This window comes from Cervus canadensis, chromosome 1, assembly GCF_019320065.1.
Source record: "Cervus canadensis isolate Bull #8, Minnesota chromosome 1, ASM1932006v1, whole genome shotgun sequence".
Taxonomy (NCBI): domain Eukaryota; kingdom Metazoa; phylum Chordata; class Mammalia; order Artiodactyla; family Cervidae; genus Cervus; species Cervus canadensis.
The window spans coordinates 49,963,398-49,979,122 of record NC_057386.1 but is presented as its reverse complement, the minus strand read 5'-3'; the positions used below and the strand labels follow the sequence as shown (position 1 = coordinate 49,979,122).

General features: G+C 39.4%; 2 protein-coding genes and 1 non-coding gene across 7 annotated transcripts in view; 1 reads left to right on the top strand and 2 right to left on the bottom strand.

Annotated features, from left to right (window-relative positions):
- The window catches only part of SKA2 (spindle and kinetochore associated complex subunit 2), a 32,529-nt gene extending 20,088 nt beyond the window's left edge, over window positions 1-12,441 (bottom strand). The window contains exon 1 of one of the 2 annotated variants that reach the window (XM_043482838.1): window positions 12,300-12,441. In XM_043482838.1, the coding sequence (XP_043338773.1) occupies window positions 12,300-12,332 (33 nt within the window). In that variant the 5' untranslated portion in view covers window positions 12,333-12,441. Of the gene's footprint in view, window positions 1-271; window positions 296-12,299 lie in introns of those variants that run through there. The other variant, XM_043482848.1, reaches the window with a different exon arrangement.
- Window positions 7,068-7,174, bottom strand: LOC122424808. Its single transcript, XR_006264557.1, has one exon. It is a non-coding gene; the product is annotated as a U6 spliceosomal RNA (small nuclear RNA).
- Window positions 12,442-12,814: 373 nt separating the features above from the next.
- PRR11 (proline rich 11) overlaps window positions 12,815-15,725 on the top strand; it is a 29,338-nt gene continuing 26,427 nt past the window's right edge. Inside the window, exon 1 of one of the 4 annotated variants that reach the window (XM_043482804.1) lies at window positions 12,815-12,970. The gene's annotated coding sequence lies outside the window, so the exon portion shown is untranslated. Of the gene's footprint in view, window positions 13,060-15,725 lie in introns of all 4 variants that reach the window. The other 3 variants (XM_043482827.1, XM_043482813.1, XM_043482821.1) reach the window with 3 other exon arrangements.

Sequence of the window (15,725 nt, the reverse complement as noted above, 5' to 3'; positions counted from 1 at the left end):
ATCTGTCTTCTAATTAAATTACAATGAATATGTATTACACATATAACTATTTTTTTAAGTGTAACAGTTAGCTCAGTGGTAAAGAATCCGTCTGCCAATGCAGAAGCCGCAGGGCTGGATCCCAGGATTAGGAAGATCCCCCAGAGGAGGCAGTGGCAACCCACTCCAGTATTCTTGCCTGGAAAATCCCGTGGACAGAGGAGCCTGGCTAGAGTCCTTGCAGACACAAAGAGTTGGACACGATGGAGTGACTAAACATGCACACACTCACATTCTGCATACTGTCATTCTTCACTTGAAGATCATTAGTTTCTCAATGCCTGTGAAATTAGTTTCAGTTCTTAGTATGATTCTTCACAGAATATTAACATCCTCTCCACGTGTACATGTATAACTGATTCGCTTTGCTGTACAGGGGAAACTAATGCAAATTGTAAATCAATACATACTACAATAAAATTTTCAAACATTTAAATTTTCTCACTGAAACTTTACATTTTACACCGCAGCCACACTGAATTTCACTGCTTTTTTTTTTTTTTTTTGGTAGTTTACGTTTTTCAATCACTTTATGTTGTTTTACTTTGGCTGCTCTGGGTCTTCCTTCGGGCACAAGGGTTCTAGAGCCTGTGGGCTTCTCTGGTTGCTGTGGGCAGGATGCCTTAGTTGTCCCGCACATGTAGGATCTTAGTTCCCTGACCAGGGATGGAACCTGCATCTCTTGCATTGGAAGGCAGATTCTTAACCACTGGTCTACCTGGAAGTTGCCTCACTGTTATTTTTAAAAATCACTACTCTCTAGCAGCACCTGGTAAATAGCATGCTCTTCAGTTCAGTTCAGTTGCTCAGTCGTGTCTGACTCTTTGTGAACCCATGGACTGCAGCATACCAGGCTTCCCTGTCCATCACCAAATCCTGGAGCTTACTCAAACTCATGTCCATCGAGTCGGTGATGTCTTAAATATATATTTATATGCAATATGTAGAGAATAATATTGTGTAATGGGTTATAAAATTGTCTAATATGTATATATCAAATATCCATGACATACTGTCTTCAGACTATAAAGTCAGAATGTCATCAAATATGACAAAACAGATACATTCCTAAATTGCAGACCACAATTAGAATAATGTAAATACCTATGACAAAAAATGTAGTATAATCTTGAGGGAATACATCTTCGGTAGCGATTCTTACACAATCTGTATAAAAGGATGCAAGATTAATGATGTCTCATCATTTAATTTCAAATCACTTCAACCTCTGAATAGCAGATATCCCGTGATCTTATTGGGGCAAGAGTCTATGAATCCCCACTTGATATTTGGCAATTTTATGTATCTGTCTACATTATTCTGGTGAGATGAAGCTCCTTTAAGGATCCATAGCCTAAAGAAAGAAAAATGAAAAACTGTCACTGTAAAAATGTAGCTTGTCTTAGTGTCAACGATAAGGTAACAAAGTAGATTGCCAACTAAAGGGAAACTGTGAACTCGTAGATTGGGGCCGAGCACAGTATGTATGTAAGTTCCAAGAGATAATCTGCTTTTTTTATGAAAAAAAAAAAGTGATTGCTTTTTAGATCCAAATGCTAAGCATATTGCCTGAACACATAAAAAGCAAGATAACTGTCCCTTCCCTTTTTTTTTTATTAGTTGGAGGCCAATCACTTCACATTTCAGTGGGTCTTGTCATACATTGACATGAATCAGCCATGGAGTTACATGTATTCCCCATCCCCATCCCCCCTCCCACCTCCCTCTCCACCCGATTCCTCTGGGTCTTCCTGGTGCACCAGGCCCGAGCACTTATCTCATGCATCCCACCTGGGCTGGTGATCTGTTTCACTATAGATAATATACATGCTGTTCTCTCGAAACATCCCACCTCACCTTCTCCCACAGAGTTCAAAAGTCTGTTCTGTACTTCTGTGTCTCTTTGTCTGTTTTGCATATAGGGTTATCATTACCATCTTTCTAAATTCCATATATATGTGTTAGTATGCTGTAATGTTCTTTATCTTTCTGGCTTACTTCACTCTGTATAAGGGGCTCCAGTTTCATCCATCTCATTAGGACTGATTCAAATGAATTCTTTTTAACGGCTGAGTAATATTCCATGGTATATATGTACTATAGCTTCCTTATCCATTCGTTTGCTGATGGGCATCTAGGTTGCTTCCATGTCCTGGCTATTATAAACAGTGCTGCGATGAACATTGGGGTGCACGTGTCTCTTTCAGATCTGGTTTCCTCCGTGTGTATGCCCAGAAGTGGTATTGCTGGGTCATATGGCAGTTCTATTTCCAGTTTTTTAAGAAATCTCCACACTGTTCTCCATAGTGGCTGTACTAGTCTGCATTCCCACCAACAGTGTAAGAGGGTTCCCTTTTCTCCACACCCTCTCCAGCATTTGTTGCTTGTAGACTTTTGGATAGCAGCCATCCTGACTGGCGTGTAATGGTACCTCATTGTGGTTTTGATTTGCATTTCTCTGATAATGAGTGATGTTGAGCATCTTTTCATGTGTTTGTTAGCCATCTGTATGTCTTCTTTGGAGAAATGTCTGTTTAGTTCTTTGGCCCATTTTTTGATTGGGTCATTTATTTTTCTGGAATTGAGCTGCAGGAGTTGCTTGTATATTTTTGAGATTAATCCTTTGTCTGTTGCTTCATTTGCTATTATTTTCTCCCAATCTGAGGGCTGTCTTTTCACCTTACTTATAGTTTCCTTTGTTGTGCAAAAGCTTTTAAGTTTCATTAGGTCCCATTTGTTTAGTTTTGCTTTTATTTCCAATATTCTGGGAGGTGGGTCATAGAGGATCTTGCTGTGATTTATGTCGGAGAGTGTTTTGCCTATGTTCTCCTCTAGGAGTTTTATAGTTTCTGGTCTTACATTTAGATCTTTAATCCATTTTGAGTTTATTATTGTGTATGGTGTTAGAAAGTGTTCTAGTTTCATTCTTTTACAAGTGGTTGACCAGTTTTCCCAGCACCACTTGTTAAAGAGGTTGTCTTTTTTCCATTGTATATCCTTGCCTCCTTTGTCAAAGATAAGGTGTCCATAGGTTCGTGGATTTATCTCTGGGCTTTCTATTCTGTTCCATTGGTCTATATTTCTGTCTTTGTGCCAGTACCACACTGTCTTGATGACTGTGGCTTTGTAGTAGAGTCTGAAGTCAGGCAGGTTGATTCCTCCAGTTCCATTCTTCTTTCTCAAGATTACTTTGGCTATTCGAGGTTTTTTGTATTTCCATACAAATTGTGAAATTCTTTGGTCTAGTTCTGTGAAAATACCGTTGGTAGCTTGATAGGGATTGCATTGAATCTATAGATTGCTTTGGGTAGAATAGCCATTTTGACAATATTGATTCTTCCAATCCATGAACACGGTATGTTTCTTCATCTGTTTGTGTCCTCTTTGATTTCTTTCATCAGTGTTTTATAGTTTTCTATGTATAGGTCTTTTGTTTCTTTAGGTAGATATACTCCTAAGTATTTTATTCTTTTTGTTGCGATGGTGAATGGTATTGTTTCCTTAATTTCTCTTTCTGTTTTTTCATTGTTAGTATATAGGAAAGCAAGGGATTTCTGTGTGTTAATTTTATATCCTGCAACTTTACTATATTCATTTGTTCAGACACAGCACCTTGGTAGTGAGAGCACAGAATCTTTTTTTTTAATTTATTTATTTTTATTGAAGGGTAATTGCTTTACAGAATTTTGTTGTTTTCTGTCAAAGCTCAACATGAATCAGCCACAGGTATACATACACCCTCTCCCTTTTGAACCTCCCTCCCACCTCCCTCCCCATCCCACCCCTCTAGGTTGATACAGAGCCATTTGAGTTTCCCAAGCCACAGAGCGAATTCCCATTGGCTATCTATTTTACATATGGTAATATAAGTTTCCATGTTACTCTTTCCATACATCTCACCCTCTCCTCCCCTCTCCCCATGTCCACAAGTCTATTCTCTATGTCTGTTTCTCCACTGCTGCCCTGCAAATAAATTCTTCAGTATCATTTTTCTAGATTCCATATATACAGGTTAGAATACAATATTTATCTCTTTCTGACTTCCTTCACTCTGTATAATAGGTTCTAGTTTCATCCACCTCATCAGAATTGACTCAAATGCATTTCTTTTTATGGCTGAGTAATATTCCATTGTGTATATGTACCACAATTTCTTTATCCATTCATCTGTCAATGGACATCTAGGTTGCTTCCATGTTCTAGCTATTGTAAACAGTGCTGCAATGAACAATGGGATACATGTGTCTCTTAATTTTGGTTTCCTCAGGGTATATGCCTAGGAGTGGGATTGCTGGGTCATATGGTGGTTTTATTTCTAGTTTTTTAAGGAACCTCCATACCGTCTTCCATAGTGGCTGTATCAATTTACATTCCCACCAACAGTGCAAGTGTGTTCCCTTTTCTCCAGCCCTCTCCAGCATTTACTGTTTGTAGACTTTTGGATGATGGTCATTCTGACCTGTGTGAGGTAATATCTCATTGTAGTTTTGATTTGCATTTCTCTAATAATGAGCGATGTTGAGCATCTTTTCATGTGTTTGTCATCTGTATGTCTTCTTTGGAGAAATGTCTGTTTAGGTCTTTTTCCCAGTTTTTGATTGGGTTGTTTGTTTTTCTGGTATTGAGTTGTATGAACTGCTTGTGTATTTTGGAGATTAATCCTCTGTCAGTTGTTTCATTTGGAGAACACGGAATCTTAACCACTGGCCCACCAGGGAATTCCCAGACAATTTATATTTTCATTTACTAAGTCTGACAACCCTAAATTGAGGTATCCCTAAGTGTCATCAAGCTCAGGACCAGAAAGAGAAACTTGCACAGCACCATCTCTTTACATGCTTTATCCTTGGTTGTTCATTAAGGTCAAACACAATGTTTCTTTTACTCGTGAGATAATACTAACACACAACTAGACTACACTGCTAAAAATGGATGAGACAACATGCTAGCAAAAGAATATAATAAGTTTGAAAATTCAAATGGCAGCCTAAATTAAAACAACACACTTCAAAACTGTGGAACCTGAAACTCAGTGGCTTAAAAACAAAAATAATTTATTCTCATGAATCTGCAGCTTGACTGGGTTCAAGTGCTCTAGGCTGGGCTGAGTTGATGACTCTCTTCCTGACTGTAGTTTTGTGAGTTGCCTGGTAAGATTTCGCCCCAGGTCACACATCCTCCTTGAACAAGCCTTATAAATAAATAGGGCAATAAAGACTCTAGAACATAAAAATCAATATATAATGATTTGGTCAGAAGTCACTAAATTTCCCTATAATTTACCCAAAACCAGAGATGTTTATATGGAAATTTTTTTTTTAAATTAAGGAACACAGGTTCATGATTACTACAGAACATGAATATTTATTTATTTATTTATTTATTTTTAGTTCTACCAATTTATTGCTACCAACCCATCTCCCTCCACCCTCGTGCACACATGCTCAGTCATGTAACCCCATGGACTACAGCCCGCCAGGCTCCTCTGTCCATGGACTTTTCCAGGCAAGAATACTGAAGTGGGTTGCCATTTCCTTCTCCAAGAACATGAATATTTATAATAATTTTAGATGTTTAGGAATGTTATAGAGTGTGGTAAAGGTTTTCAACTTAGCTAGAATTTAGTTCACTGATTCTTCATCTCAACCCTCTTCCTCCCCACTTCAACCATCTCAACACTGTACTGAACCACTTGCAGTTCCCCCCACGTGTGTAGCACCTCTGGACTTGAACATGCACTGTTTCCTTTGCCTGGAACATTTCCCATTTCCTTCACTGGCTAGTCCCTACTCATCCTTCCAGTCTCAGATTATATCTCACCTCTAACAAGAAACCTTCCCCAGGTTAGGTGCCTCTTTCCAATGTACCTCCCAGAACTGGAACTACTGAGCCCATGTGCTGCAACTACTGTAGCCTACCCCTCTACGCTCCACAACTGCAAGAAGCTGCCACGTGCGGCAACTAGAGAGAAAGCTCATTCAAAGCAATGAAGACCAGTACAGTCAATAATAAATAAATAGACAAATAAAAATTTGGAAAAGTACGAACAAAACAGTGAACCAAGGACTAACTTATTTAAACTTTTAAAATGCTATACATTAAGATAAATTAGAAGTATAACCTTCTGAAATATAATTAAGAACAAATTTCATCTAGGATATTCTTTTTAAAAAATATTTCTTTATTCATTTGGCTGCACCAGGTCTTAGTCGCAAGGCATAGATTCGTCAATCTTTGTTGCGGTATCCAGGATCTTTAATTTCAGCATCTGGGATTTACTTCCCTGACCAGGGATCAAACTCAGGCCCCCTGCATTGAGAGTGCAGAATCCTTGCCTCTGGACCACCAGGGAAGTCTGGGATATTCTTAATTGATGACTCTTTGTTTATGTTTGACTAACAAAGTTTTTTGTTTGTTTTAAAACTTTTACTTTGCTCCAAGGAAGAAGAAAAGTCTTCAAATTAGCAGTTTTGTCTTTTAGTCCCTCCCCATGTAATATCTTTCATTATTAAAATATACAAAATTCTGGGACTTCCCTGGAGGTTCAGTGGTTAAAACTGCACATCCACGGCAGGGGGCACAGGTTCAGTCCCACATGCCATGCAGCATGGCCAAGACAAACAAACAAAACAAAGTTCTACCCACTGCTCTAAGGGCCCACTAGTGAAGAGCAGGAAGAGGAAAACAGCTACACTTGAAGCCAGGTAAGGTAATTCAGAAAGAGATTTTATAAATAAAATTTAAAGTGGTTTTATGTGAGCAATCGTGTTCTTCAATCCCTACAGATAATGTCCTTGCATTCATTCCTAACATCTCAGGCATCTTTCTTTCCTCTGTTATCTATTCTCCTAGCCATCTTTTTTTTTTTTCCCCATTTATTTTCACTAGTTGGAGGCCAACCACTCCACAACATTGTAGTGACTTTCGTCACTCACCGACACGAATCAGCCATGGATTTACATGTATTCCCCATCCCGATCCCTCTGGGTCTTCCCAATGCACCAGGCCCTAGCACTTGTCTCATGCATAAAAATATGGAACGCTTCACGAATTTGCGTGTCATCCTTGTGCAGGGGCCATGCTAATCTTCTCTGTATCGTTCCAATTTTAGTATATGTGCTGCCGAAGCGAGCACTCCTAGCCATCTTTTAAGGATATTTGCTTAACAGCTTAATTTTTTTCTGAAATTCAATGTATTTACAACACACATTGTATAATTACTGTTCTTGTTCTACTTTTAAGATACAGAACACCAATAGAAATCATACTAGGTTATAAAAGAAATTAAGTAAGACCTATATCAGAAGGGTATCAGAAGAATGTTCATGTATCAGAAGATTCAATACTGTTAAGACAGCGAGAAAGCAAATAAAATTAAAGGACTTTTGTATTAATACAAAGACAAAACTTAATTTAAAAATAGGCAAAAGATTTTAACATATATTCACTAAAGATATACCAACTTCGAAAAAAAAAAAAGATATACCAACTTCGAATAAGCACATGAAAAGATGTTCAACATCATTAGCCATTAAGGAAATGTAAATTAGGACTATAACGAGATACCACTATACACTTACTAGAATGGCTAAAATGAAGGCTGACAATATTACTAAATGTTGGTGAGGGTTCAGAGAAACTAGAACCCTAAGACAGAGCTTTGAAAAAGATTTTAGCAGTTTCTTGTAAGATCATACTTTTATGATGCTGTCCAACAGAAACAAAAACATTATGTCCATAAAAGACTTGTATTATAATGTTTAGAACAACTTTATTCATAATAGGCAAAATCTGGAAATAACATCACGGGCATAACCTGGTGAACAGATAATTTCTGATATTCTAAACAACAGAACACTACTCATCAATAAAAATGGTGCAACTACTAATACATACGCACAATATGAGTGAATCTTAAAAGCATTATGCTAAGTGCAAAAAGCCAGACACAAAAGACTTGAAGCTTTGTGTATATAATTTCATTTTTATGAACTTCTAGGAAAGGCAAAACTGGAGATTGGTGGTTGCCAGAGAGTTTGGGAGGAGGTTTACTGCAAACGGTTATAAGAGTAATTTTTATGGTATATCATAACTGCGGTGGTGGTTACATGACTATAAACGTGTCAAAACTCATCAAACTGTACAACTAGAGCTGTTGAGTTTTACTCTATTTTAGTAAATTCTATCTCAAACTGATTACAAAAAAAGAAGTGATGGATTCACATTTTATTATATCTCACAATTACAAAAAGAACCTTAAAACATGCATTCTAAAGTTTTAAACTCAAGCATTTACTAAACAATACACAAAATTAACACCAATTAAGATTTGAGGCAGGTTACCGGAGGACATATACAATGGGGATTGTTTTTATCACTTACTAATTCATCTTCAAACTCAATAAAACCTGAGACTAGGCAGAACCTATCCAAATCTATAACAGAAAGAATCAAATAACAAAGTACTACATGTTTAGACAAGGCATAATGATGTTAGCTATAAAATGTATTCTCTCGATGTGGTTCATAATGCATTACAGTGAATTTTTAATTATTTGAAAACTTATTTTTTCAAATTATTTACTTTCTAAAACATATACTCTTGGTAATAAAGTTATATAGTTTTCAGCAACACAGGTTGCAGTAAATTACTCACAGACACTGAAGAAAGATGTAAGGCAAGAATCAAAATTCTGGTGTATGTTCTGCTTTCAGATGCTTTGACAATACTATTGCACTGCTAGCTGTAAAGTACAGTAGTGCAATAAAGTCAGAGCATTCGTTAGCAGTAATAGGTAGGAAGGACATAAAAGCATCTTGCATCAGTTGAAGCTTCAGTGTGAGAAGAATACAAAGAAGGGTTGCCACTTTGGACAGAAGACATCCAAAACCTAAGAACATTTATATCAATGTTAAAAAAAAAAAAGACTAAGATTTAAACATCAAAGTGGTATTTTTTTTACGACTAACCTATGATTAATACTCAAACTGAAACATGCACAGATATAGAAAGGGATTTTGTAAATAAGTCATAAGCTGTATAAGTTATTAACATGGGTGTTGTTAATACCTTAGAACTGGTATTAACAGAACAGCTTATAATTACCACTAAGGCAAAGTTGTGAAAATATTTCTGCTCTGCTGAGAGGTGTTGGTTAGTGCCCCCATAGCAATTGACTGATGAACTGCCACACAAAACAATAAGATTACCAAAGAAAACAAATGAAAAGTAAAATAAGTTTCCCAATTTCCATAAACCCAACCTATCTCTGTGGAATCTAAACTACAATACAAAAAGCATTTACCTATCTCAAGAGTTTATAGACTTTCAGGAAATCAATATGTCATAAACAGGATACTATTAGCACTACTTAACTGAATGCTATGAAAGGGGATTTTAAAATTTCAGTTAACCCCTAAAACATCTTAAATATAAGATTTCCTTCAAGCTGAGAAAAATCAAAGAGAAAATAATAATGGGAGGAGAAGACTCTTGAGATTTAAGAATCAGATTTCCTTGGATTCAAGCCAATTAACATCCTAACCTTTTAAATGGTAAGAAATCATTCTGAAGTCAGATGTCCACCCAGAAATAGGATAATATCATAGTATTATACTACCTTTTGTGCATAATCACTACCTTATCACAAAAGGACACTAGACAAATAACACTAAAGCAAAAAGTGAAGTGAAGAAAAGAAAGTTAGAGAACAAAGATTACCCTACAATGAGCTTATTCCTCCATTAATAATGAGGAGTGATGCAAAAACACTTTCCATTATTTTTACCAACCTTCCCTTAAGTGATCCAGGTCAGCTACTTGGTTGGATTGAGCCTAAGAAATGAACATAAATTCAGGACAGCTGGAACATGAGTGTCTTGACCTCAAATCCTAGGTCACATATCTCAGATATTAGAGTATTTCAACTCTGCTAGCCAAGAGTCAGGCTTTTAAAACAGATATTTAGAAACAAATGTTTAATTTTCTGAATCAGGAGTTAAAACCCCTGAAAAAAAAAAAAAAAGATGAGGATATTTGTCTAAAAAATTAAGTACTTCTTTTTCAAAGTTAGATAATATGTATTCTATTTCATTTATTAAATAGTCAACATTGATTCCTCAACAAATCTATTATAAAACCAAAAATCAGAGGATTGCACAGGAAATCATTTACCTTTGGAATCTTAGAAAATAAACCATTCACAGATAAAACATTTTTTTCTAAAAGCACATGGCAAATCTAAAGATGAGCTATCCTATTTTATACTACCCAATCAATACAAAGCAATAATAATACAACTATAATAGTTCAAATACAATTTTTAAACAATTTTGCTTCCGTGATTATGGAAACAAAGAATTTGAACAGCAAAAAAGTTACGACTCAGTTAAAAGGAATTCAAGAAGACTTGCTTTCTTCTCTCTCTCTCAGAAAAAGAACTTTTAAAAACTACCTCATCATTCAATCATCTAAAAGTTTAAATTAAGAGACTGGTTACCTCAGTTTTCTAAAACCTATTTTTTTTTTCCGAGATGTAAACATCATTGTTTTCCCCTTAAAATAAAATGTGTTCAATCTAAACCATGTCCTGTGAGACTATTGACTCTAATGCAAAGTCAGGAAAGACTTCATTGGTACCTCAAAATGAAAAGCCAACTTGAAGGGGGAAAAAACTGTTAAAAGTACAATTAGTATCACTTAGCACCTTACAATTAGGCAGAAATATCCATCTGGAGGTAGGAATTCATAATGGAGGGAAAAACTAGGATTTTTTTAAAAGACCGTTAACTTTTAACTAAAAGTTCATTTATTACAGATTTGGAAAGCTGTATTAAATTCTACCTTCTTTGCTGCCAGTTCTCGCCTTCCCAATTTCCACACACACCCCACAAAGAAAATCAAAATTGAAAACGTTAGAAGCAAATGAAAGCAAATGAAAGTCGGTTTTGTATAATATATTAATTAGAGGCACTTCAATTCATTAATACATAAGAAGAAAACGATAATAAGATCTATCAAGGTCTCGCATTTTCTGGAGGTGGGAATGGGGGTGAGGATCGTACAGTTTTTCTTCAAAGACCACTACACGTTGCGGATATTAAGGAGACCCAAGGTTGAGCTCGGGGAGGGTAGCACAGGTACAAACGATACTCTAGGAGTAACGCCAGGGAATGGCAGGGAGACGAGGAGCGGACTGTGATGGAGATTTTGGCTTTTTTACTTAACCTTGTTATTTTTAACAAACAAACAAACAAAAAAAAAACCGAACAGGAGATCAATCAATGATGGGTGCGTCCTCCAAATTCCACATTTTAAAGGAAACCAGCCCAATCCGAACACTCGTAATGCAGTGGGGGGTGGGGGTGGGGGGGTAGACAGAACAAGGGAACTAAGGAAAAAGCGCGGGCGATCAAGCCACTAGTCAACGAATGGGAGGGAAAGAATAAAGAGGACAAGTGAGGGAAGGGTCCAAAAGAAAAAACTAGGACAAGCCCTCCAGTTTGGCGCCCTCGAACAAGCCTAGCAGCAGCGGGAGTCCTTTCCAATTATTCGCCCCCGCCCCCTACGTTCAATGAATGAAGCTAGGCAACTCCAGAGCACCGGTGTAATCCACATCCCAATCCCGCCCGCGTTCCTGCAAAGGAGCTCGTGGTTCACATTCCCAAGGCTCACACTTCTCCCCCACCGAAGGGCCAAACTGGTCTAGGAGCTTCCTCAGCCGCCAAGAAGTTGTGCACGCGACTAAAGCATCCTTTCTCAGACTTGTTCAGCCTGCTCCGGGCTGAACGTGGACGCTTCAGCCCTAAAGGGATTTCTCTCCGCCGCTCTCGGTGTATTTCCCACCCCACCCTCTATCCCCGCTTTCTCGGAGGGTGAACGACCTCTCCCCTTCTAGGGGCGTTTAGAGACCATTTCTGTCAGGTCTTTTCGGTGGAAATACACAGAACGCTGTCTGCATCAACCACAGCTCCTTGAGGGGCGCAAAGCTGAGGGCAAGGAACAAGGAATTCCAAAGGCCCCGCACCCTCAGCATCTCCCGCCATTTCCCTCACGAGTTTCCCGGATGTAACCCCTTCCCTCGCGGCAGTTAAAAAGAGACCAGGCGGCGGCGACTCCCTTTGGTGCAGGAGGAGGGAGCTCGAGCCTTAGTCCAGCCTCCTCCGCCCAGGGTTTCCGGCGACTACAAATCGCGTTCCAACTTGGAGGCCATCGGGGAAAAAATAAACGACCCAGTAGATCTCCTTCACTTCACACTCACCATCAGTTCCAGCTTATCGACCTCCGCCTCCATGTTGAATAGTTGACATTCCTCAGACCGCGGCGGCGCTTAAGCCGCAAACCGTACCAGCACTGAGGGTCCCTATTGGACAGCTGTCATTCAATGTCTCGTTCTCATTGGTCCCGCCGCTTCACCGGCGCCCGCCCATTGGAGGCTGGGAAACGCCCCTCCTCATGAAACACCTTTTCCTGTTGGGCAAGGACACAAAACGCCGCAGGAGGATTGGCTCCTGCACCTTTTTCTTTCCCATTGGCTGCGGCCGTATCTCGGCGTTTAATTTCACAGCGAGGGTTCTGCAGAGGGGAGCTTGCGATTGGTGCAGTCGGAAGAAGAGCCAACCAATTACGCAAAAGCTTCCACAAGCAGAAAAGGGGACGTGACACGCCTTTCCTCTCTGACTTCCCCTCCACTTCGCTCCCGCCTTCCCCTTATTCATACAAGAAGCGCCTCATTCCTGATTGGTCTGAGCTTCGTGCTGCTTCAGCCAATTACAAGCCAAACTGCTCCCGGCACTACATAGAGAGCGAATTGTGGAAAGACCAAGGCTACGATTGGTCCCTTCGCGATAAGGTTTTAATTTTGAATTTTCCTTTATGGCAAGGGAGAGGCCTCTGACGTGACTCCATCGTATCCCCGGACTCTTAAGACTAGTAAGTGCAGGGTTATCTTCCTACGTTACCTGGGCTCGCTCTCCTGCAGCTAGGTCTGTTGCTGCTGGCGTTCGTAACGGTTTGCAAAGGTGAGAACTTTGGCTGGACTCGGAGAGTAGATGAATCGGAAAAGAGGGTTAAGGCTGGGTAAGAAGTGCTCCACCTGGCTCGGCTCTAATCATAGTTATATTTAATTAACGCTCTGCAAAAATATGTTTTGGAGCAAAGTATCCGCCTTCCTTTTGCACATTCCTGTGCTTGTATTTGCTGCTCAGAATGTGGTTCGTGGACCAACTGCAAATGCATCACTTGGGTTCTTATTTAAAATGCAGATTATCTGGCTCCACCCAGACCTACTGAATCAGAATATACATTTTAACAAGACCCCCGATTCCTATGCACTTTGAGAAAGTACATTTTTTGACAGGGAGTACTACGGTGTTCCTCGATATAGTCTTAATATCGCCCTATGTTCTGTGAGAGTATCGGCTGTTTTATATGTGCCTAGTACTATGCTGGGCTAAGCTTTAGGGAGCGCATCCTCTTTAGAAAAACAAGACTGGAGCTAACAAATAGCAATGCTGCACAACATAAAATGTAAATTTAAATATAAGCAAGTATCAAAAATAGCCCTGTGGATTCTCAAGAGCAATCAATTGGACTGATAATGGAAAGTGATTGACTAAAAGTTGTTTGTGGGAGTGTAAACACATTTTTCCTTTAAAATGTGTTTTAGGAAGATATTAAAGAAACGCAACTGTCATTTTTAAACCGAACGAAGGGCTTCGGTGTCTGCAGCGCAGAAAGCCAAAGGGCTCCTGTGTCTGCAGCACAGAAATCCAAACTCTGACTGGGGGAGTTTGCCGCAAAGTAAGGGTTTTATTGTAAGGAGCCAAGCATGGAAATGAGACATAAGTCTCAGATTTCACTCCAACTTGGTCTCTGAGTTCTGGGTTTTTAAAGGGGAAGAAAAAAGGAGCTGAGATTAATCATCTTAATTGTCTGCAGTCTAGGGGTCTTTAATCCAGTGGTCTGTGGGCCCTGGGATCTGTATCAATACAATCTGTAAAAGTCATTTTACCCTGGAAGATAATTCAGAACTGCAGATGAACAGGGGTGTTTATCTAAAAGTTGTGCCTCGAGGAACCTGGCTTTCATTACTTATTGTTGGGCTAGACCAAAAGAGAAACAAGAAACAGAACGAAAAAACGGGCATTCGTTTTCATTATAAATTAGACATAGGACTTGATTTCAATTTCCGTTGCTGCCATGCTTTAAAAGTACCCCTAGACCAAAAGCATTTTTGGTATCACAGGGTGGAGTTTTAGTAGCAGTGCCTGCTCTTGTGGCAGAGAAGGCAATGGCACTCCAGTACTCTTGCCTGGAAAATACCCGAGACAGCGGAGCCTGGTGGTCTGCCGTCTATGGGGTCGCACAGAGTCGGACCCGACTGAGACTTAGCAGCAGCAGCAGCTGCTCTTGTGGAAGAGTGTAATTCTCTCTCTACTACTGATTCCATCTTTGTACTGGAAATACTTTTGGACCCATCCTTTAACCATATGAAGGTGTGGTATGATTTGAAGAACTAAAAAACTCCTTCACCAAGAGACTTTTCAGAATTGTATTAAAGCATATTCTTAATCAAAATAGAGAACACTTGTTAGATAACACTTAGCAGGAATGATTTCTTCCATTAATTTATTGAATGAAACATTACTTAATGCCTGCTATACTTTAAATCCTGAGGAAAGAGATGAATAAAATTTATCCTACCCTTGAAATATCTCACAGTCCAGTAGGGTGACAAATGTGTAAGCAAAAACTACAATGCTATGTAATAAATGTCACAATAAGGGTGTGTAAAAAGGAATGCTATGGAGGCACAAAAGAGATGATGTAAACATCCAGTAAACATTCCATAAGGACAGGCTATGTTGGTCTTCCTCACAATTGTATCCCCTACCTACCACAGTACCTAGTGGATCATGAACAGTCATATATCATGCACCTAGGTACACCAACTGTTATTTTTCTGTATAGGGGGGTGTGTGTAATATATAAAAATTACATAAATTATATATAAATACATGGTTAGATGGGGCTTCCCAGGTGGCACTAATGATAAAGAACCTGCCTGCCAATGCAGGAGACATAAGAGAAGCAGGTTTGATCCCTGGGTCGGGAAGATCTGGAGGAGGGCATGGCAACCCACTCCAGTATTCTTGCCTGCAGAATCCCATGGACAGAGAAGCCTGGCAGGCTACAGTTCATAGGGTCGAAAAGAGTTGGACACAACTGAAGCGGCTTAACACACATGCACGTGGTTATAGATACATTGTATAGTATACATTAGACATTACACATATACCCCTATAAAGAGAAATAGCTAACCAATAACAATTGGTGAATCTCTGTGAGTGATACGAATGTTAATTATGCTATTCTTGTAAATTTTCTCAAGGTTTGAAATTTTCCAAATAAGAGTAGAGGAGGGCTTCCCAGATGGCTCAGTGGTAAAGAATCCAGCTGCCAATGCAGGAGACACGGGTTCAGTCTCTAATTGGGAAGAACCCACATGCCAAGGAGCAGCTGAGTCCGTGCGCCGCAACTATTGAGCCTCTGCTCTCTAGCCCAGGAGCGGCAACTACTGAGCGCGCACGCTGCAACCACTGAAGCCCTAGAACCTGTGCTTTGCAGCAAGGGAAGCCACCGCAGCGAGCAGCCCTCACGCTCAACTCAGGAGTAGCCCCCGCTC